The sequence below is a fragment of the Chamaea fasciata genome, unplaced genomic scaffold, assembly GCF_029207755.1.
Source record: "Chamaea fasciata isolate MVZ Bird 193981 ecotype frontalis unplaced genomic scaffold, bChaFas1.0.hap1 SCAF_6, whole genome shotgun sequence".
In the NCBI taxonomy this organism is placed as follows: domain Eukaryota; kingdom Metazoa; phylum Chordata; class Aves; order Passeriformes; family Sylviidae; genus Chamaea; species Chamaea fasciata.
In genome coordinates this window covers 66216753-66240646 of record NW_027094091.1, presented here as the reverse complement: position 1 = coordinate 66240646, position 23894 = coordinate 66216753, and the positions used below count along the sequence as shown (strand labels likewise).

At 41.7% G+C, this 23894-nt stretch overlaps 1 protein-coding gene and 1 long non-coding RNA gene across 3 annotated transcripts; one reads left to right on the top strand and one right to left on the bottom strand.

The window, feature by feature from the left end:
• Nucleotides 1-12810: 12810 nt before the first annotated feature.
• Nucleotides 12811-22421, top strand: LOC136291510 (protein inturned-like). Of its 2 annotated transcripts, XM_066186677.1 has the most exons (3): nucleotides 12811-12958; nucleotides 20997-21244; nucleotides 21378-22421. In XM_066186677.1, the coding sequence occupies exons 1-3, from the start codon at nucleotides 12870-12872 to the stop codon at nucleotides 21428-21430; spliced, it is 390 nt and encodes a 129-aa protein (XP_066042774.1). In that variant the 5' UTR covers nucleotides 12811-12869; the 3' UTR covers nucleotides 21431-22421. The 2 variants fall into 2 exon arrangements, 1 of the variants encoding a protein (XP_066042774.1); XR_010721587.1 differs by lacking the exon at nucleotides 12811-12958 and adding an exon at nucleotides 17203-17315 and having other exon boundaries at nucleotides 20997-22421.
• On the bottom strand, nucleotides 12995-17044 carry LOC136291511 (uncharacterized). Its single transcript, XR_010721588.1, has 4 exons — nucleotides 16784-17044; nucleotides 16449-16695; nucleotides 15042-15174; nucleotides 12995-14593 (listed from the first exon to the last, which is right to left on the bottom strand). It is a non-coding gene; the product is annotated as an uncharacterized lncRNA (long non-coding RNA).
• Nucleotides 22422-23894: the final 1473 nt, after the last annotated feature.

Below are 23894 nucleotides of genomic sequence, written 5' to 3'. Positions count from 1 at the left end.
ATGAGTGAAATCCATGAAGAGTGCCAGGCTGGAAGTCTGGAGGATGAGCTGGAGAAGGTAGTGCCTCAGACATGAGGGCACATTCAGCTCTCTTTGCATCACCTTAGAGTGAGAGAATGTACATTGGTCACCCTATTTATTTAAAAAGAAAAGAGAACAAAACCCAGCAACTGAAGAGTTGAAAAGAAAAAGAAAAAACGATTAATTCTGTTTAACAAGAACAATGTGGACAATGGCTGAAGGAAGACAAATTTAAACTGGAGATAGGGCACAGATTTTTAACTGCATTCACCATTAAAGGAACAGATGCCTCAATTATAAAACCTACTTTAAGATACTAATAAGTTTATTATTCTTTACTATGTAAGGACAAGAAGGTAACAATATTGTCCCGTTTAACTTCTTAAGAGTTCTTAAACTGCCTTTTTATAAATTAGAATGCTGGCCAGCAACTAAAGAGATAGCAAAGTAGGGAAGGAAATCTTTCAAAATGCTTTTGTTTTCCATTATACCTACAAGGCTGTTCTTTGCCCAAAGGAAGTCTTCTGTGACTCAGCAAACACGAGCACAGCTGTCAGCAGAAAATGTCTAGGATTTTGGAAGTTCATGTGCATTGATGGTATCAGACTAGACAAAAGAGATAATGACCTATGGTACAGAGAAAGGTTATCAGGAACTTCTTACTGACATATGAAGTGTAAAGTAATTCCAGGCAATTCTGGTCAAATAACAACGTACAAAGTAGTTTGCAGTCAGCTGTTTCCTGGTGTAATAGATACATAGTATTAAATTCATGGATTAAAATTGTGTGTATTAAAACTTTGCAGTGGAATGTAAAAACCCCTGAATTCCTGGAAAAAGTTCCAGGGCATCTCTTTACATACCACAGTCTTTTCACAGTCCAAAAGTGTTACCTCGACATCTGCCAAAAAGATAACCGGGAAACGGTCCATTAAGCATGGGCTGACCACATCTTCACAGTTCATCAGGAGATCTGATACCAATCTAGGCGTAGGGCGGCAGAAACCTTCTGACTGAAGGAAGATTCGGAGACTTTTCATTCAGACGTCTTTTCAATTTCTCAGGAAACTCTTTCAGATATCCCTTGCAGACACCAGACATTTCAATGATTATGTTATGTACATGATGTCATGTTCTTCGGGTTCTTTGTTACCGTCTTGTTTTCGCCTCAGGGTAGAAAAATGGTGTAAAACACCTACCCTGAGACCCCGAATTTGTGGGCAGTACTCCGGAGAAGCACCCTTTGCTGCTCCCGGATTGTCCACCCAACATTCGATCGATGTTGTCCTGATTTATCGTGGCGTTTCCCGAAATTGCTTTTCAAATTTGTTAAATGAGTCTTTGATTTTGGAAATTGGCTCTGATCATTTATAACACTGGCTCCTCTCTTTGTCTAAGTACTCAAGAAAAGTTCCCATGATTTCTGGAGAAGCAGCTAGCTGAGGCTGTTCTCAGTGGTTTCTGCAGATTAAGCAGAATTTACTTCTTTAAATCCTGTACTTGAGAAAACACTTTATAATTGAGCACAAAGTATGAGCTGGAATGGGTTTTTTTTTATATTTAAGGAAATAAAGACGCTTTCAAATACAGAAATATTATTACAAAGTTATCTATCTAACCAAGTATAAGTTGTTAGTATAATGACTTACTAACTTAAAAATAATTTCTTACAATTGCTGAAATAGGTACTGGTTTTAAATCTTTGCTTTAATATATTTTAAAATTGCACAATGTGATTTTTTTTAAATTTAGTCTTCTCTTCTGTAAAATCATATTGTCTGCATTTTCCAGCCTTTAATCAGTAACACCCTGCTGTTACTGTTGGCCTCTTTTGTGGAGGAGATCAAACTGGGATTCTCTCCAGAAATGTAACTCCTTAACCTTTACAGAATTCCTTAAGTGGCTAGAGGGCAATTTGTCCTGTTCTCCCTTTACAGAGCTGAAAGAGCTGCCTCTGCTCTCCTGCAGAATGATGAGAGCAATCAGGCCACATCCAACCTCAAAAGAATTCTGGAAAGTAACTTGTTAGTAACTTTATGTTCTGTTTTGGGGGTGCAAAAGAACATCCTGGAGGTGCTCTCTCCATGCATTCCTCAGTATTTAGCATGAAATCAGAGATTCTTCTTGAAAGCTCTATCTTCTAATCAGATGTTGAACTACCCTTTAAAAATCTGCATACACTCCAGAATTTTATTTATTATGGAACTGATGCAATATAAATGGCAAAGTTGGGGTTTTTTCTCATGAAAGGCATTAAAGCTGAGAATCCAGTTCTCCAAGTTTAAGAATGTGTTTCTAGTTACTTGATCAGCTGCTGTTTTCAGAGCTCTTTAACTATTCCTCTCTGTTCTGAACATCCATTTTCAGTGACATAAAGAAGAAAACTGGGTGCTGTAACCTGTAAATATCCAAAATTATGCACAGCACCGCTACAGAGTACTTGTCAAACAAGGCCCCAGAGCTACTACGATCCGTAAGCTTCGAAGCGTTTGTGTATTAAAATATTTTAAGTGTTTTTAAAAGAATGTCTACATGTAATCCATGCAGAGATATTCTAAATGTTTCAAATAACACCTCAGAAAAAAAAGAGGAGTATTTTAGAGTTCACTATGAGATGGAAACTAGTGCATAATCTAAACAATATGACTGCATCTTGCCCTTCCAGCGATCTCCAGTAAATCCAGAGCCTGACCTCATTGGTTACCAATCAGGAAAAATAACACTAAGCTACAATACGATTTTACGGCATACCTTGTCACTGATTTATTACAATAATGAAGGTCTGTTATGCATCTTGACATAACTGGGCATTGATAAAAGCAGAGTTGCATTAGCTCTGCCTTTATAGATATTTCTGGAATGTATCAATATTATTTTGGCATGCTGGTTTAAATTGAAGAGAGGTGCTCTGCTGTACTGCAGTTGATTTTTTTTCTTCCTGTAGACCACTTGTGCTTAAGAGAGCTCCAACTAAACAGAAGTTGCAGTGGTTTGTGCAGCAGGTACTAGATATTACAAAGAGTTTTAAGCTAGTCTGTGTTCCAAATTACCAGAATATTTCCTTTTTCCCTGTATATATCATGGCAGTCTCCTTCAACACGGCCTGGAGTTTTCATATCGCTTTCCTGGTTGGCAATAGGCTGATCTAGTTTCTCTTCTTAAAAATCTTCCTGATGAATCCCAGTCTTCTTTCTCAATAAACTTCTGAATATTAAAAGGCAGTCACACAGCTGTTCTATGCACATTAAAGATGTACACATAATTCACAGATTAAAGCACTTGAGATTCTCCCGAGACGGAAATGAGGCTTTATCTTGCTAATTTAAAAATGCAATTACATCTGCATAAAGTACACTGTGACTTCAATGTTCAACTCAATGTACATGTTTTCCTGTTGAAGTCAAAGGTCTTGTAATCAGGTTAGACAGCAGCAACAGTCACTAAAAAATCCTTTCATTCATTTTAACCAAGCTCTGGTTGTGCATCTGACTCTTCAGCCTGGCTTGTCCCATGTTTTACCTGGTCTGTGCCAGGAATGTGCTGGAAACCCTGCCACAGTGTGTGCCGGGGAGAGTAGACAGTAGATAATAAAGTTTATGTTGTTTGGAACCTGAAAGCTGCAGATTAATGCACGGATTGCTGTGGCAAATTCACCACCAAAGAAACAAAAATCATTTTCTGACTAGCTATAGCTAGAAAAAAAAACATTCTATGATTTGCCACTACCTGGAATGGATGACAAGTAAGCACCAATGAACTACCCAAGCTCTTAACTACAGCTGATTATGAGCAGAAAAAATATTTAAGAGGTAAAGAAAACAAGATTTAAAGATAAATCTAATGACAAAACACAAGGTATTTCTGATGCAGAGGGTGCAGATACTGTGCTTGAGTACGTGAAGACCTCTTGTTTAGTAACTCATCAGCGTTGGGCTATAGCTGATCTACCAGCACCTGAATTCCCTGTCACAACACCTGCTACCAAACAGCAGAACCCATGGCATCTGACACTGAACAGAAACATTTTCAAATCTCACGGTGCAATTGTTCCAGTGAAAACTAGAGCTAGTGGCCACTCCAGCAGTTTTTCATAACAAGAAAGTAAGCAATTCACAAAAGCCTGAACTGTCAAACACAAATCTGGTGCTGCCCTGCTGGAAAACACTACAGGACTTCTGGTCCTCATTTTGTAAGCTTCCACTGCAGATTTTCTGTAATTTCCAAACATTTCTATGTGACCTCAAGCCTCACAGATTTTTATTGACGACTTGCAAACAATGCAATAAGATTTCTGTTATTGTGTAAGCCCCAGAACTTATGACAGGTACAGAGAGCTCATTTGATGTTTTCGCTTGCTGAAAGTTGCTCTTTATTTCTGTTGTTAGCAGATAAATATACAATATACTATAATCTTGTCAACAATTCTCTTCTTGTTTATCTTGAATTACCAGATTTTTTGAAAGTGAACTTGAAACACTAATCCAGTGATGAAAAAATTTCATTTCCCTTTCTTCACAAAACATACTTTCTTGAAATTGTATGAAATATCGTATATTGTAGCTGAAATACAAAATTCAGATCCTCAAATAATATATTTTCTATTTGTGAAAGCATGACTTTAGTCACCATTACTTTTATCTGCAAGTCAGATGCTACATTCTACACTGGATTTTGCACAAAAGCTTTAATCAAAAGAGAAGCATTGTCTGCTTGTTTTCCTATTGCAGAGCTTCCTAGGGTTCCTCCCTATTTGTCTTCATCCTCTAATGGGAATATGCCTTTGCTGAGACTGGTCTAACATCATGGTAGGAAAATTTCATTGGAGTTGGGTTTCTGATTTTCTGTTATTCCTGATAATGACATCTGTGTCTGTATGTATCCTAGTTCTCCATTTCCTGTGATTTTTCCAAAATAGACAACTCAGAAAAAAGAGTAATGTCTTTTTCTTGATATGAAATCTACAATGTTCCTGAGAACAGTTCAGTTGTGACAGATGCTGTTAAACAGCTACATGGGCTGGGTAAGTTACCAATATGCAAAATAACTAAGTAAAAACATCCAGGCTTTATCATTTTTGGTTAAACACTGCCTGTGAAGGTGCACAGCCAGTGCAGGTTTGCCAAGCTGTCAGGAATCAGGGAAGCAGGAGGAGGCTGCCTTTCCTTGCATTACTTGGCATCACTCCCTCACCTCCAACACTGTGGCACAATTTGCACTTTCCAAACAAAAATTCAAACAAACAAAACCCACAAACAAACAAAAACAAACCAAAACAAGCAAAAAACCCAAACAAACGTCTTTGAAGTCTGACACATGCAGACACAAACAGACATCTAGAACAGATAAAGAGATAAGGGAGGGTAGGCAACTTGTCTCCTCAAAGGAAGACATTCCTCTGTGCATCCCAGATGAGCAATTCTGTCTCAAGAACTCTCTCTGTCCTTGGAATTCTTCCTGCACTGTTATTTCCGGGAAGAACAATCAGTGGCATTTTATAGGGGACAGAAGCTTCTGGAAAGCCTGGATTTTTGGCAGCAGAATCGAAGAAGTCTTGCAAATTCTACCGCATCACTGACCTCCAAACTCCTCCTAAAATCCCCCCTTCGTGTATATACACTCTGTCTGTACTTTTCTTCTATCTTTATAAAAAACACATGCGCAATTTTGAACTCACTTACAACTGACCCTCATGAAATTATCAGCTTTTTTTTTTTTTTTTTTAATTTTGAACAGAATTTGTACAATGCATATGAGGGAAAAAATTTTCTACTTTTCAGACCAGAGATGGTTTGGAATATATAACCCTGCCAGCTGCCAGTCACAAGTTAGACAATTCTATTTGCAGAAATGGATCTCCTTAACACAGTTTTTTCTTCCATTTTCAGAGAAATCCACGTGCACCTTCACATTATATTGGTTTTGATGGTGTGTGCTGCGTGTGCTTGCTGACCAAAGCAAACACTCACTCTATTTGACATTTAAGTGCCAGAAGTTTTTTTGCAGCCTGCAAATGGCCTCCACAGCTTTTCCCACCGTGTTAGCAAGCTTTTATTAGTTAATCTGAGTTATTTATTAGTTAACTGAGAAGACTGCAGTTACAGAGGGGCAGTGTGGAGTTACCACATGGATGAGCACAGAACTTGCAATGCCCTCTAGTGTTTCTGGGCTGGAAATTAAAATTTAGAGTGAAATTCTGTTAGCAAGTTTGGTTAGTTGCACTTCTAAGTCCCTCCATGGATATTGAAAACAAACCCATTATAAATAGAGCCACACCACAAAACACAGATCGTCCATGAGATGGAAGGCAAACAAATAGCTGAGATTTCAGACCAGAAGAAATTTAAGTTTCACTGTACTTTGATTAGAATTGCATTATCACATAGATAGGGAGAGCACCCCATCCAAAACCACCACTCCATGACTGCCCTGAATTTTATGTGTGTACACAGTGAGAAGCAGTCGTGATGCTGGAAGACAACAATCAAGCCAAGACATGACACAATGTATTTACAAAATTCTCTCCCAAAACAGCAGAAATCATAAAAGCTACATGAACATCGTGGTTTTGCCATCAGGCTAGCAACTATCTAAGAAATAACAATTATTTTTGGAGCAGGGGCTGCTTTCATTTGACTTGCAGCACAGCAGCAGCAATGTGTCATTACAGCACTGTGCCCAAGCTAAACAGCTTTGATCAGGCTTTTATGTTCAAGCAACTCTTTCCCACAGTTATCACCCTTGTTCTGCAAGGTTCTGGCTTGGTAGCTGAGATCTCCCCACCCTCCTGCTGTGTGCACTCAGGAAGACATGTCGCTGGTATCTCTTAGATTCCTAGTCAGCAATTTCTTACCTCTGCTTCATTAATCTGAAGAAAATTCCATTTCTAGTTGGTTTTCGTACTTCAAACACATCAAAATAGAACAGAAAAAAAAGTTCCAAAACAATGTTGTGGCAAACTCCCAAGCTATCCCCTACTCATTTGTGAGAGTTTAACTAGTTGTTGGTTTGCTCATTTTATGAACGTGCTGATGTTCATTCCAGGAATGTGTCAGCTTTATATATATATATATATTTTTTTTAACTTCACAAGAAATAATACACGATTCATTTTTGTAAGTAACTTAAGCAAAACAGTGGGACACAAAAATGGTGCTTGTGGGACAAAGTGATCAAAATGTTACCATCAGTCACTGAGGAGGAATGAATGGGGAACTTTTTTCAGAAATAAATATATAATGCCTAGAAATTGAATTCTTCGGGATTCATCCTCAGGCATTTCACTACCCATTGATTTTGACAGGGTTTAGGCAGCTGAAGTCCTTTCAGGATATAGGGATTAACCTCAATCATGCTTTTATTTCTGAGCACAAAGAAGCCCAGAAATAATTTAAAAAAAAAAAAAAAAAAAAAAAAAAAGAGAGGTGAAGGTCATTTTTGTCTGGAGTTTCTCATCATTCCCAAATCTAAACCAGCTGAAGAAAAGCCTAGAAATCACAATTTAATCAATAACTCCTTACACATACCCAGAGTGTTTAAGCTAGAAGAACTTTTTCTAGACGTCCCTAAAAACTGGTAAATAATGGTAAATAAAGATTTAGAAGGAAGAAAGGTCTACAAGAAAAAGGAGCCAAAGCATTAATAATAGAAATAGTGATAAGGTTATTTCTTTATCTGACCTCAAATTGATATTGTGAAAGCCACTGGTTTATCTGTACAGCAATAATCTCAAACTGAGACATTGGGGCTGATCGTAAAAACTTTGATCAACACAAGGTGGTGCTATTTTGCTTTTTAAAACTTTTGTAGCTTGGTAAAAATATTTATATTTTTAAATAATAAGCTCTGATGAAAACTAAATGAGTGAGAAGAGTATCTATTTTCTCATGCTTTAAATTACTCTTGGCTGCTTTTGGTGTTATATATTTATATATTTAAGAAGCAGAGGATCCCAACACACCTGACAGGAAAATTTAAAAAGTCTTTAGCCTTTAAAATAATCCTACTTCTCTCAGGATTAAACTAGTTTTATAAACTGTTTAATCCATAGAAATTCTACATATGCTTCTTTCAGATTCTCACACAAAAAAAAAGAAAATTAGTATTATTCCAGAAATGCTGTTTTCTGAGGTGGCACATATAAAGTGCATGTATTTGCTTGTAAATTTTAAAATTACAGACAGGCTGTTCCAAAGGAATGCACCAAACTCTGTGTCTCCAGAAACTCAGACAAGTCCTGAAGGTGAGGATAAGAGGGAGAGAGATTTAAAGTCAATCCCAGAAAATAAATCTGGGGTCAAAGTTCGAAGATTTCTTTTTTTGAATTTAGCATGTTTGCCATATATTCTTATACTTTGCCCAGATGTTCATATAAAACATAAGTTGCTGCTTTTTATGGTTCTGATCTATTTCTCACAAGAACCCATGTCCACAAACTGTATTTATAGACAAGTTTACAAGAACTCTATCAGCTCCAGTTTAACAAAGTCTAATCATGTTTTATCAGTCCTTGCAATATATCACTCATGTAATAATTTTTAGGGTGGCTTTTTCAATTAGGTTTAGGTTTCTCATTGGTACAAAAACTGTCTTAGAGGAAGTAATAAGAATCCAGCAAGTTATTTTAAAGGCCATGAAGTAGCCACGTGTTGTCAACCTATCCCCACTGTTCTGCAAGCTGAAGGTTCTTTGCAGAACTGGAAGATTGATATGAACTGAGTGACATCATCCTATGCTCCTCTTCAGCTTATCATTTACTCCTTAGATTAATGGTTTCCCCACAGACTATAAATTCGTATTTCCAGGGGTTCCTGTACTGCTGACTTCACCAATTTGCCAAAAGCGTTGCCTTTGTGGCTGCTTTTGAGGAGAGCCCAGAACTGGAGGAGATTTGTTTGACAAATAAACTGGGTTTTCTCCCTTGCTGCTGCAAGGCTGGACTGAAGGCAGAGCCTGGAAAGCACAGAATGTTTAGTACCCCTGCAGACTGAAGAGATCCTTAAACTCAGTGTAGCAGAGCTGTACCTTCTGCTCTCTGCAGTGCAGTGCTGATGTAACACAAGGAAGGTGACAGGACAGCTTGGGGAGCCCAGCTGTCTCCATCCAGACACAAAACAAGGAGCTGTTCTTTAAGTGATGCAGTAACACTAAAATCTCTCTGTGTTTTGGGGTTTTTCTTCATATGCCACTAGCCTCAATGAGAATGAAAGCAAATCCAGAGGTAGATGTCTGTATCTGATTGTGTCAGAAGTGAAAATTAGAGTGTTCCCTCTGCCTTTTAGAATCTTTACAGCTGCCTGTAGGCAAGAGGCACAGCCTGGAAACATCCTCTTGGAAAAATACCTACCAGTCCCACTCCTCAGTCTTTCAAACATGACAACAGACAGGCAGTAGCAGCCTGAGGATGCATCTTCTGGTGATGGAGAACCCACCTTGTTGTCCAAGAACAACAATACCCACACCACAGAACTGCCATCACTATCTACTGTTGATGAGCAGAAGATCAAGTCTTACCAGAAATAAACCACTGTAGATTTGAAGAATGTTTCTAGACAGAATGGCAGAACAGGGAAGTAACCTTGTACCCTAACAAACATTTGCCATGGCCCTTACTTTGGGAATTGAATACAGTAAAGTACAGTGTCCTTTACTCGCAAGTATGATCCAACAGAAAAAAAAAAAAAAAAAAAAAGGACTTTTTTCCTTCAGTTGAAGGAATGAAGTCTCTCCCAAAACATTTCAACTCTCCCCATCATGTGCTAACATCTCATGACTCATGACATAAATGACACATCATACATATGAAGTAATAAGCTGATTGCCACCTTGTGGAGCCCATGAATGCTGAGTAAACTTTGATCTCTGGGCACATTAAAACTCAGCAGCCAAGTCGAGATCAAAAGTGTTTGAATCTTGCAAAAGTAGCTTTACCACCTCTTTTAGTCTTTTCCAAAGGGGGATTATGACTCAAAAAATTCTGACCTTGTCAGCATAGGAAATAGTTGCCTAATCTGTTAGAGCCTAACATCTGCTGGAGAAAAAAACACAGTATAATTTCAGAAAGAAGAGTATGTCAGATACACAGCATCGCAGTATTCTGCTATTTCTTTTTTTCTTTTACATCAGCAAGACCACAATTGTTCTGTAACAAAGCAGAAGGGTTTTCATAAGGCAGCTCAGCTGGCAGCAAAAGTACCACAAATAGGAGAGCCCAGGTATGGTATTGTTACTTTGTAGGCAGGTTGTCTCTTAAAATTCTCTGTTGTTGTCATTTCTGTGTGTTTAAACTGGTTGAATTTCCTCCTTCCCCAATCCCTAATGGTTTGGTTTTCTCTGCATTGCAGGATTTTATAATATTTCTCCAACAGCACATATTTTATTGGATTCAGAAAAATGTGCTGTAGTGCCATGTTCTCATTCCTGTACAAACACAAGAGCTGACAAACTTCAAATGGAATAGTGACCTTCCTTTCAGGTGGCCTAAAGTCTTGCAGAAAATACAACGTGATTGCACTTTGTATTTTAGCAAAACTGCAACCTATAAAACTCAATGAAGTAATTCTTGTAAATGTCAAAGGCTGGGCTATCTGCAGAAGTTGTTACAGGATTAATGCTAGCTCAGACTCCTGTTTTTAACTTTAGAAACTTATGTGCAACTAAGGCAAGGTAAATATATTCAGGAAAAAAATATAGGGCTCTGAAAGTATCCACTGAATCACTTTTGACTCTTCTCTGCTCTTTTATTTTCCAGTTGTGTCACCCATATATATGGAGCCTAGCCATACTAAATGTGGTAGAAGTAGTAATTCACACCTAGAAAACATTCTATTTGTTTTTAAAATTAGTGATTTGCCCTGTTTATCAGCAGTGTGGTGCTTTGTGATCTTTCATTTCATAAGCTACACAAAACCTAAGTCACCTTCTCTCATTTTCACACATTTTGGGGGTCTCTATACTTACATTTACATGTTCTAGTTTTGCTGAGTTGCAAGCAATTCTAATAAAGATCTTCACCATCAATTTTAAACCCATAAAAAGTAAAATACTAGTAGCAGGTTGAATTACCATTAAATTCAGAATTAGCTCAGTAGTTTAAGAAACACACACACACAAAAAAAGTGTCAAATTGTCCCAGGGAGAAGGAACCCAGGGAAAAAGAAAAGCTGACAAGGATCTTGGAAAAGCCTTCTGGACACACAAGGTGATTTTGATGGTAGCGTTTGGGGGGTTTGTTGTTTTCTACCATCAAATTCTAGACCCAGATGGGGGGTTTGTGTTGTCCTAAGTAAATGGGGAAAACACATCCCTGTTGTGTACAAATTAAACATCTCTCCTCCTTCAGGGCATAAAAAAAGGTGTAAAGGCTGAAATACGGGTGGTGTCTAAGTGTTTTTCTAGGGCAATGGTGACACAGCCACCAGGAATTTTCCATGAGCTTTCTGAAATCAAGATGTGGGTATTGCAAAAAGTTCTTTGCTCAGTGCCCACTGTGGAAGCATTATGCTGATCTTGATAATGTACATACCAACTCCTCCTTTCACTGCTACTTAGACACAAAATCCTGGTGTTTTCAGGATTCAGCTTTCCTGGCACCCTGGTGCCAAAGATTTTATGGTCACAATTGTCAGTCCTGCTGCTGTTGCTCACTTCAATGGATGATGGTGGTTCTGCACCTTTGACAGGACTAGGATTCAGAGGGGATTGTCCTTCTCCTAAAATCATGCTGGTATCAAAGACAAAAAGAAAACAAAATTTTAAGAAAAGGAAAAATGTCAAGAGACCTAAATAATTCGAGTCACACTACTTGATGAGAATCCCACCCACAGACTCACGGTAATTCTGCATTCACCCTCTCCAACCTGAATTGTTGCCACCGTCTACTCAAACTAAAGTCTCGAAAAAATCTGAAGCTTTTGCTCCGTGTGCTGGCCACCATCCCACAGAGTTTGGGGCTAAAATATCCAGTGGTTTCCAGTTTGCTACCCATTGTGTGTCATGCCAGTGGTCCTCCTTTTAATGGTCTTTTGGGAAACTACTGCATTGCTGTGCAGCTGCAATTACCTCAGGCACAGTGTCTGAGGGAAACTAAAATTAATGGTTTTTATAACAAATTGAAAGACTTTATTAGCTATTGATCTTATGTCAGCTGTTGGAGAGAATCTGGAGGAGATGACCACATCTTGAAAAATTCTCATCATTAGAGAGAACTGATCTCATAAAAGGGAGCAGAGAAAATAAATTATGGCAATTCACAGGAAAGAATAAAAATGGTGAATATATGGGTTTTATACATTCACATCCCTGTTCACTCAACATCCTGCATCCGAATTTTACAGGTGGGAACCCAATAAGGAGTCCTGTAATCTTCTAAACCACATGTAACTAATATTTTGTGAAAGAGGGAATCAAAGGCTGGATTGGATTTTGCGGGATTGGTAACTATTCATATTGTTACTTAAGGAAAGAGGATCAACTGGGCAATTCACTACTTTGACCAGCAGGAAAATACATGGGGAAAAACTATTTTCTCACATAGCGGGAGCTGGAAATGAAGCTCTTGCGGGGGGGGATAAAAATCTACGGCTGCAGCCAGGAATTGCTATACTACACGTATCTGAAAGTCGTGCTTTCACGGTTTCAAGTTGCTGACAGAAAGCACACCGTGGCACAGCGCAATCCCGGCAGGAGCCGCCGCGCTCTCCCGGCTGCGCAGGGCGCGCTTCCCCCGCGCCCCGCGGCGCGGCGCCGCTGGGTCCCGGGCGGGCGGGCGGCGCGGCGGGGCCGGGCGGGCTGAGGGGCTCCGGGGCTCCCACCTGCCCGCAGTGCCGGTGCCGCGGGCCGGGCGATGCGGCATGTTCGGGGCGGGCAGGTACAGCATCCCGCGGCCCGTCACCAGGAACCTGGAGGACCTGGACTCGGTGCAGAGCGTCCTGCTGCACAGGTCAGTGCCGGCGGCGGGGGGCGAGAGCGCCGCCCGAGCTCGGGCGGCTCCGGCACCCCCGGCCCTCCGCAGGGCAGGACCCGCCGGGCGGGGGGACAGCGGAGCCACCGCATCCCCGGCGAGCTCCCCTTTTGTCGTGGCAGCAGGAATGGCGAGGGGCCGTGTCCTGCCGCCGGGAGCCGGGGCTGCCCCTGTGTGCACGGCGAGGGAAGGGAAAGGGGCGGCTGGCGGCGGGGAGCCGAGGCGCCCTCGGGTTTTCCTCTCTCCTTCCTGGAGAGGGGAAGGACGTGCAGGTGAGCGGAGCTACGGGGCTACTACACCCGAGACTCGATCTAACATGTGCAGCGAAACGCGCTGATACTCTTTGATATGGGTCGATGCTGTTGCATCCATGCCATAAGCGTTTTGAACCCTTCTCTAAGGGGATGGGATAATGCATGCTAAGTCGCACACAAATGCAAGTGGGATGGGAAAGAAATCCTTAAGTGGATGTACAGGAGGCGGCACACCGTATGAGAAGCAGTTGCTTTTCGTCCTGCATTCACCATCCCTAACGGGCGATTTTCCACGGTATCCCCATCGGTATTTCCATCTCGACAATAGGCTCTTGCCAACAGGCCCGTGCGGGACTCTGAAAGCCACCCTTTAATGGCATTTTCCATGCGCTAGCTGAGAGCCGCAGACACTTTACAAAGAAAAACGCAAACCCTTCAGCAGAATCCAAGAGAAGCTCATCTCCAGTTCTGCTAAGTGCCCGTTTCCTGTTTCTCAGCCGCGCTGGTTTATTTCCAGCTGCACAGGAAAAGCGCACGGGCACTTCCAGTGCCAGCTCCAGGCAGCTCTTGCTATGGAAACTAACAAGCGGTTAACTCCGGCTCAAGGCGTCAGACGGAGCAGCCGTGCGAAATCCATCCCTGCGAGCACGGAGCACAGCGAGGAGGGCACGCTGCGATCAGCCTGCTCCGGCAGGGCACTCTGAGGCTGCTTTATGCACAATAAACGCGTTCCTCCTATGCGAACACAACGCCACGGACTTTAGAGTGACTTTACAGAAAATGTTCTATTTCAGAGCCGGATTAAAAACATGCCGCCCCATGGAATTGCTTACGGTAACGTGCTCGAAGTGGAATAAGGCTCCTCATGCTTGAAACATTTGCATGTAGACTGACTGCAAATATGGGTTTTCTTTCACGCCTGAAATGCCTAGCAGGTGATCCTTAAAAAAAAAGGCATTTAAAACATTTAAGGTGAAGTAAGAGAAGCAGGGGGAAAATGAAAATTACAGCTGCTTTTCATTCTGGAGAGAACTCCACGGCTGCCTTCCTCTTGGTTTTGTGTTTTTCTGAAACACCTTCTGTGATCAGAGTCGATACAGAAAGCTTACGAAGTCAGGATATTCTTTGTGTTTCATTTATTCAGCCACTAGAGTGTTAGCTCCCAAAGTTTCTTTGGTCCCAGAGGTAGCCTTCATTCCCCTGGAGTCTGTTTATATGTAAATATCCCGATTAAAATGACAGCCCAGTGTCACTTCTCAATTCATTCCACTTTGCTGGGGATGGTGTCCACACAGCCCTGTCAGAGGAGTTCTGAACAGAGGATTCTGTAATCACAGTCTTACACGGTTTTATAGAAACTCTGTAATCAAGAAAAATCTTAATTATTAAGCAACTCTTGTGAAATATGTATTTTGCCCTTTAAGGAAGACATGAGCAGGGGAGGGGAAAGTTGTGTGTTGTCTTTAAGCTTTTAAAAAAGAGGGAATTATTTCTGACATATTTTGCTCATGCTGTGCACTGGAAGAAGAAAAAAAAAAGGAATCAATTGCTGAAACATAATGTCACTTATATTTTGTGTTAGTTTTTCTTTCAGTGAAGCAGGTGTCAGCAAGAAACACAACTGAAAAACAAAGATGAAACTATTTTCCTCTTAATTTTATCTGCTTGTTACATATCATGTTTATCTACAGTGTATCATTTGTGTCTGTCCAGTTGTTGGTAGAGCCTTCCTGGAAATACTAAGTGATCTGAAAACAAGCAGAAAGGAAAAAAATGAAACATTAACAAGTCACTTAGGGCCTTCTTACCTCATAATCACTAATGAAGAGTTGTAATTTGAAGCAGTGTGTCCTATATGCTTGTCTTCTTTTAACTTCAGTCTCCTTGCGAATATAGGCAAGGAGCAAGGCAGGCTGTCACTTTTTAAAGCACAACAAGCTTCTGAAACAGGTTAAGCCAAAAAAAAAAAAAAAAAAAAAAAAAAAAAAAAGTAACTAGAAACTCTTGTTCAGGCAATAAATTTCCACACGTGGATTTAGTTCTTTGCAGGAACAGCTAATCAGAACAACCTTCAGGCTTTAATTATCCACTCCTAAGTGCTCATTACCCCGTTGTCCAGTGAGGGTGAGCAGTGCTATTGATGCCAGTGATGCCCCCTGGCAGATTTTTACCATCTGTGTGTTAAAAACAGCCACTTGGCATGGAAAGCTGATGGATTGCTTAGTGAGGAGCATCAGCCCCAGCTACTCGGATTAAGTGTAAAGTGTCTGCCAGAAGGCAAATTATTTCAAGTCTAGTCCTAATATTTATGCCCAAGAAATGAGAGGCTTTCCTCTCAAGAGGGATTGTGTGGGAAAATCTGTGTCTTCAATAAACAAGATCCTGCTGGGTGAGCTATATCCTGCAGTCTTTAATTGTTCCCACAGCAGCAAAAATTCCACATTCATTTCAGCAAAGTCTTTAGGTGGCTCCCAGCTACTCCTCTCAGAGGACCAAAGCCTTCCATCATCCTTCCATTCATAATATACTTATTCCTATAAAACAGCAAGTGGGGCAAGAGCACTGCCTCCTTGAGAGAGAGCTTGTATTTCTCACTTTGTGAGCAAACAACTGGAACCAATTAATCAACCCTTGAACTCACTGAAATTTAACTAACACAGCACCATCTGGCACTGACTATCGCTTCTCTACAGAAACACTTCCGTGTGCTGCTCGGTGTATTAGAAGTGCTTGGAAATGTAAGCACAATTAGGGAGGGAGGGGCAGTGTATCTCACCTACTTCTAAATGAAACCATAGAAGAACAAACCTTTTTCTTTGTGAAATGTTTCTGTCTTCCCCCTCTGAATAGGTTTGTAGCCTTAATAACCATGCAACAGTAATTTATCTGTGAAATCAGGTCCTGTTCAGGGGCTTCAGAATGGCCACAGTACTTAATACAGGTATTTTTACTCCAGTTGAAGCCTTAATCACATGGATGCGAGCCCAAAGCATTTCTGTCTGCTAATTCACTTGCAATCACACCTGCTAATACACGCTTCCCTAAAGCACTTTCAAGTGCAGGAATTTCATACCAGGATCCTGTCACTCCTCCGTAGTGTTCCAGCGCTATAAACCCTCACTGCTGAAGCTGTGCAAACATCCCACAGAGCAGAGATTAAATCCAGCACGTTAAACATGTTCCAGCAATTACTCTCCATCCCTTTCCTTACTCACCATGTGTGTCCTGATGGGTTTACTGACACAGCTACACAGCGAATTGTCTGCCGGCCTGCCATGGGTCTTGTTTCTCATGGATGTGAATAATTTAAGTTCTGAAAACCGAGGAGGGTTTGGGGGGTTTTTTTCTCTCTCTCGACTGTGCGTGATTTTAGACGTGTAGACTGCATGGGCTATTTTAAGCTACTTGGTTGGGTCTGTCACATCCTTGCTTCTCCTGGACCGCGCTGCTCTCCTGACAAACCTAAGGAGAAGCTACTTTAATTTCTCACAGCTCGTTTAATTGATATAACAGCACATAAACCAAAGCACAGAGGCATCTCATTGCTTACCGCTTGACCCGAGAACCACTTTTTACCTCGTGTCTCCCCCTCCTGATCAGTGTTTGGTTCTCTGTGGCTTAGAGAAGTCTCACCCCAGGACTCAGGAGTTGCCCTAACGGCGTCTTTTATGGGACGGGCGCTGGGACCTTGCAGTCAGGCAACTAGATAAAGTCTGGCTCTCCATGATGCGTTCCTGTCGAGCCAGGGAAGGATGTTGGAGGGCCGGGGGAGGCTGGGCACACGGCAATTCCCGTTGCAGTGCCCGGTCTGCCCCCGTAGCGGGGGGACGGCGGCGCGGCCCCTCACGGCCGGGCCCTCGCGCTTCCCGCCGTCTCCATGGCGCGCGCGGCGCCGGCCAATGGGAGGGCGCGGCGCGCGTCACGTGCCCCGCGCGGCGCGCTGTCATGGCGGCCGCCGGGCCCGGCGGGAGCGGCGCTGCCGAGGGGACGGAGCCCGAGCCGGGCCGGGAAGAGGGCGCCCAGCCCGCGGGCAGCGGCAGCCGGAGCGGCTCCCGCGGCTCCTCGCCGTCGGCGGGCTCCGAGTAAGGGCGGGGCCGGGGTCGCACCTCCGTGCCTGGCGGGAGGCGGTGGGAGCCCCCCGCGCTGTGGGCTGGGCTGGGCGGTGCGGGGCTGGGCTGTGGGAGCAGAGCGGTGTGTGAGGTTTGTGACAGAGTCTGCACAGCCCTGGCGGTAACGCGGGGTGCCTTCAGTCCTTGCTCCGAGTCCTGCATCCCAGCTGCGAGCCACAGGGGAAGGAGGGGCTTGGCACCTGCTTTACCAAGAAAGGTGTAGTCCTCCTCTTCTAGTGTTCTAAGTCAGAAGACACGTCTGTAATAATACATGTTTTAAAGTTGTAAATGCAGCCTCCAGGGCTTTAATTTATTTGTGTATTATTTTTTTAATTCGGTTGAAGTTAGACTTGCAACGTTAACTTGGTTCCCTGTGTTCAAACAGCTCTGCTTGACACTTGGAACGTGTATTCCAGGGTCTAAGCAATGGCATTTCATTCAGCGTGTTATTTTCACTGTGCTGTGCCGTTGAGGGGGAAAAAGAGATTGAAGTGGGAGAAGTCAGAATTGTGTTCAAGTGTAGTTAGTTTGTAGTTGCCCTGGAGCTCTGGCTCAGAGACAGAGCTGTTGTATGTACACCTACCTTGCTTTATTCGTATATTTATAAGCCAGAAGTCAACTGTAATATTTCAGCCTGAAGCCACATTTTTTAATATTTTGTGTGTTTGGGTTTTTTCTTTTCTCAGTTCTTTCATCTAAAATGCCTTGTTACTGTCATTCTTTATATGTGTTCAGGAGATAAAGCAGTTCCACAGATTTCAGCACATAACACGTGTTCTAATACTTCTAATAACATGTGTAATACTTCTAATAATTTATTTATGTAACAGTTCATCCAGCAGAACTCGGATCCTTTCTTTCTAATTTATCTTTCTTCCATAAATGGATAATTTCAATCTGCAGTTTCTCAGACATTTATCCCAAGAAGGAAATACCTGTGTGGGATCAGTGAAACTACTCTTAGAGAAAGGCAAGCCTTCAAATTTTTTAGCTGCCTTGACTGAAACTTCCAGTCCTAGAGGCAACTTGTGGTTATTTTGGAAGCACTTGTTTTGATACAAGGGAAAAGAGATAAAAATTGGACGTTTATTTTTTATTTTTGTATTTTTTTCCTTTTCTCTTTCCTTGCTTGGTTTAAATTTATTGTGACGCTACAGCATTAGGGGGGAAAACCTCTCGTCCTAGGTGCAGGCTTCTTGTTTCAAATTTGCTTTTCCAGATGTATATGTGGACCTGTATTGGGAAAGTGAGAGTTTATTTACAGTACTGTTCTTGACTTCTTGCTTTCTCTCTGGAGTGGTTCTGTTTGGGTGAACCCAGAGTAAACACCAGACAAGCCCACACCCTTTTTTCTTCCCCGTGGTCCATGTTGTTGTAATAAAAATAGAGAACAAAGCTGGAGACCGTGAGTGAATGAACTGAGGTCAAGGCTGAAATTTTGACGTCTACCCCAAAGAAGAAACAGCTTTTCCAAAGATCACAGTCCCTTTTAAAGAGGGAATAAAAATGCTATCATACGTGACAGGAGTTTTTGCTAATCCAGATGTTATTTCTTTGTAAATTTCTAGTGTTTCCTTTTTTGTTTGGTTGGGGGGGGGGGTTGATTGGTTGGTTTGGGCATTTTGGTTTTTTGTTTGTTTTGGTTTCAGGTTTTGTTGGGGTTTTTTTTTGTTTGTTTTTGGTTTGTTTGGTTTTGCTGAATTTTGCTTACGTATCCCAGCATGTGGGAGTACTCCTTAAAAAACAAACCAAGGAAAAACTGTTCAACTCTTCTCATGTTACTTCTTGCCTACAACCTTCCGAGAGATGCTGGATCAGGAGGAGTGTGCCCTTGACAACCTTTAGGTTTTGTTAGCATCCTGACACTTTCTTGAATAAGAACTCAGGATTTCAAGTAAGACTCAGCAGAAATCACAAACTTGGATTTATCCCTCAGGTATAGCCAAGTTATCACAATTGGTGGCTCTTCTTTTAAACTATCTTTTTGGGGGAAATAAAGCTAAAAAATGCAGAGGAGATGGGTGATGTTTCTTCCTGTCTGCAAGATCTATAGACTTTCCTCAATGACTGGGGCTCCAGAAGGAGAGTAATGCCAGTGTTTTCTGTATTGTTAGTCCAGCCAGATCCTCTTGTTGAGCCCTTAAAGGTGCTCTGGTGCAATGTCTGTATAATGTTCTCTGTTCAGCTAAACTTTGAAACTTTTTCATTTGTCTGTGTTTTCAAATTAAAGCTCTGTTTGAATATTTAGTACTAGCTTTAAACCAGATTTGCATTCTTTATTCAGTAAAAGTAGTTCTAGTGTTAAATGTATGAATGTGTGTGAACTTTAAACTACTGTATTAACCATGATGTAAACCTCCAGTCTCATTTTTCCTTTCCTGGTTTTTATGAAACAGAGAAACCTCTTTCTCTTCTAGTTAGGAAGAGTAAACTAGTTTTATCTGCTCCTGAAAATCTTCCATGCAGAACATCCCAGATAATGAAACCTCTGAGTACAGGTCTTACTTTGGCCATTATTGCTTCTCATTTATCTGGAGTAACACTCGATGGTTCACCTCCAGGTTCATTTGGTCTGGTGCCCCTCAGCAGGCATTTTTTGGTTGTCTTTTTTTTTTTTTTCCTCAGCCAGAAGAGTATGATTTCCTTCAGTCTCCTTCCCTTTAAATGTGTTTATAGGCTGCTTAGCATTTGTCTCTTTGCTCTGGGTGTGTTCCAGTTATTACATCTTTCTTAAAACCTGCTATCCAAAACTGGACATGGCTGGCACATCACCGTTGCCAAATTAGGACAAAAATTTTTTTTGCACTGTGCTGATGATGTCTCTGTTACATCCTAGAGCTGCTTTGCCTTTGCTTTGCAGCAGTGTCTTGCTCTTGACTTTGGGTGATCCACACCAGCTGCCAGATCTGTTTCTGTAGCAGTGAAACAGTGTTTCTGTCTCTTCGAATTTTTAGTGTGTATTTTTGCATGTGCTGTTTGGAACTTGGCTTTTAAAATCTGTTACCTAGATTTCATCTTAGATTGTTTTGGGTTTTTTTGATGTTAAATCTGAGTGATTTTTAAAATGTTTATCTTCTCTTTCCAAGGGGCCAGCAGCTCAATCTGTGCTCCCATAGCATTACAGAATATCCTGAGTTAGAAGGAGCCCGCAAGGATAAACAAGTCCATCTTCAGGCTCTGCACAGAACCACCTCAAAAATCGTGCCATGATTATATTACAAATGCATGAGGGAAAAAATAATGGGAGAGAACAAACAGAATGGAATTTTTACTTTTAAAAGAAAGTTCCATCGTGTGCTTCAGTGTAATTGCTAATTAAAGCTCGCACGTCAAAAAGATGTTTGTTTTCTGAAAAGAGAATACTGCTTTTTGCAATGGCTGTTTTCCTCTAAGGCATTTGAAGAGAACTGTTTTACTGGTGAGAGGGATGTCTTTCCTTGCCATACCCATCATTCATGTAAAACAAGCTCTAACCCTCATGGCAGACTTAAAGCAGTTGAGCTCTCAATGTTCAGGAGGCAACTGTTTTTTTCTCCTGCTTTTTATCCAGCCCTTGCACTCTCTCTGTCCCCTCCCTACTTAAAATAATCAGCTCTCACTTGCACAGTGATCTTCCTTATCAGAACTCACTGATTGTTCTTCTTTCTTTTCCAGTGACCTTGAGCCTGAGTGGTTGGATAGTGTGCAGAAAAATGGAGAGTTATTTTACTTAGAATTAAGTGAAAGTGAAGAAGAAATCCTGCTTCAGAACAGCTGTCCAGACATGCCAGCAGTGAATCACGTCAGGTTTCGTGAAAATGAAGCTGAAATTATTCAAGAGGGATCACGCAAGGAAAGGAAGCATGAACTGAAGAAATGGACCAAAATGCTAAAAAAGAAGAGTCTTTTACCAAAGAGTTCTGGTAAGAAAGGCAGTGGGAGCTGCAGTGTGCACCCCTCTGGTCCTACTTCCATACTGAAACACAGGTCTGCTCAGAACATGGGTGTCACTGTTCAGCAAAAGTACAAAGATGTGTCTGTTTATGTAAATCCCAGAAAACTCTACAGTGCTGGGGAAGAAGAGCAGCAGAAGCTGCTGGAGGCCTTAGTAGGGATTGTCCATCAGTCTTCATGGAGCAGCAGAAGAGTGGAAAAACAAGGCAGGAGGGACAAAGCCACCAGAGGAGTCAGCGAAGAGAAGCTTGTGGTACATGGCTTGGTGCCAGGTAGTTCTGCAGTGAAAACAGGTCAAATCCTGATTGGTGAGTAACTGAAAGAATAGCTAACTTCTGCATTCTTCCTTTAATATGAAGATTTATGGGGTTTTTGCTGTTGGAGGCAGCTGACTTGAATATTCCTGAAATGTAAGCAATTACCTCAGTTCTCCAGGGATTATTTTAAGTCACTGCATCTGATGGTTTGTTACCTCTCAGTTTTGCTGTATTACTGATTTGAAGAACGTGTGGGGTAACCTGAAAGGTGTCAATACAGCAAGGAGATGACATCCCTTAGCGTTCAGAGACTGAGCAGCTTGGAGCAGGAAATACCCCACCACCACCCTTAACTTAGGATTTTAACTGAGGATTTGCTCAGTAGATGAATGGGACTGGAGCAAACCTATAGTCTGCCAGATACCGTATTTAGATTTCCTTCTTCTCCACAGCATCCCCCTTAGATAAAAAGCCTTACTGTATATATGCTTTAAGTGGATTTTGTATCATAGAAAAGAGGGAAAAAATACTGAGTAAGGTACATTCTTACGTTACAGACTTTCTCCACAGCCTCGTTTGGTTATTTTTCTGTTTAGCAAGTCCAACAGCAGCTTCCTCAGCAGCTGTGACTTTGGGAGGCTCCAAATCCATGGCAGGGCTGCAGTTTGGGGAGGCAGTGAGCCAGTACAGCCTTTGTGCTGGTTGGGCTGCTCAGGCACTTCCATGAGCTGAGGAAATAACCTGGCAGGAAACTAACCCAGCAGAGAAATTGGCCGTCTAGCATTTTGCTGGTGCAGTAAATTAAGCTTGGGTCACAGAAGGTCTGACAGGCACCAAATGTGAATGATGGAGGTGAATGAACTGCTGTGAGGGGTAATGAGGGAGCAGAAATACTCCCACTCCCAGTGCTGAGGCTGCTCCAAACTTGGCACTCACAGGACACCAGCCTCAGAGACAGCAAATGTGAGACAACCAGGCCACGTCTGTAAAGGGTGAAAGATTACTTAATTACCCCTGAAGCTGGTTGCTCACAGAGTGGGAGAGCAAAGGTGTGACGTTGGTTAGAAGATCATTAGAAATCTTAATGCTCTAAGTAGCACAAATGCCACAAAGTCAGCATGAAGGCTTTTGAAATGCCAGTGTTGTGTGTGTAAAAAGGCACAACGTGCTTCGGCTGGCTGGTGCTCCAGCGTGTGTTCTTGGTAGAGATGCTAAAGAATACTCCAGAGGGAAAACTGGATCACTTTCAAATTTTACCAGCAAGAACTGATTAGTCAAAAAGTGGGGGATGTGGGCTGAGGGGGAGGAGAGAGCAAGTTTCAACTTGATCTGCTTAAGGGTGTTTAATCTAATTAGTATAAGAGTGGGTGTTTGTAACCTGTGACTTAATTTTGGGACACAGATTTGTATGTAACACTTTTGTGAGAGCAGGTGTGAAGTCAGAACAGTGTAGGGAAATAGCAGACCCAGGAGATCAAGATGACCTAACCAGAGATAGTATTTCATCTGCTGCACTTAATGCTTCCCAGAGCTAGTGAGGACAAAAACTGTGGGTTTTTTTTTTGTTTGTTTCAAATAGAAGAGCATTTAGCTTCATCTGAGAAGAGTCTTGTACTTTATTATGTCCTAGGTTATCATCAACCCTTGCCTTGGTTTTTTGCACATTGAAAATTAAATAGTTTTAAGCATACTGGGGTTATTCAGCTCTTCTCTGGGAAAATGAACTGTGTTCAGTGCCAGCTGTGGAAAACATACAATTTTCATGTAAAAATACTTTCAAATTATATATCTATAGTTGTAGTGGTTTGAAAGCAAAACAAATGAGAGGCTCCAAGTCAGAGATACAATTTAATAGGAAGAAAGGAAAGAAAGTAAAATAAAATAGATGCAATAATACAAAAGACCACTGACAGAGTCAGAATACAACCTGAGCGGAGTGATGGAAGCAGTCCACGTGAGGTGGTCTTCCTGAAGCAGTGATTCTGTAAAAAGGTCTGGTAGCTCAGGTCCTCTGGGAATCCAGTGGGTAAGCGCCCCTCTGGTGTTCAGAGTCTCAGCTTATATCCAGGCTGGAATGCTTGGTTCCTCTCTCTGGGCGGAGCATCTAACAATGGGATGGTGAGTCATGTGATAAGGCCTGATGGGCCCATTAACAGGAGATAGTCCAGGAGGGGGTTATCTGTGAGTCCTGTGGCAAAGGTGCTGATGGGCCCATTAACAGAAGATAAGTCAGAGTTGAGGAGGCAGGGAGCACTGCCTCACCTGGTTTCAACAGTTCATGAAAATGGTGATAGAATATATTTCAACCCAGGACACCAATGTATCACAGAACAACTCTTCTTTTAAAGAATAAATGAGTCAA

Coding starts and splice junctions, on each gene's coding strand:
- LOC136291510 (XM_066186677.1), top strand. CDS start 12,870: ATGTTCGGGGCGGGCAGGTACAGCATCCCGCGGCCCGTCACCAGGAAC. Junction 12,959..20,996: donor CAGAGCGTCCTGCTGCACAG/GTCAGTGCCGGC, acceptor TTTCTTTTCCAG/TGACCTTGAGCCTGAGTGGT. Junction 21,245..21,377: donor TCTTTTACCAAAGAGTTCTG/GTAAGAAAGGCA, acceptor TGTAAATCCCAG/AAAACTCTACAGTGCTGGGG.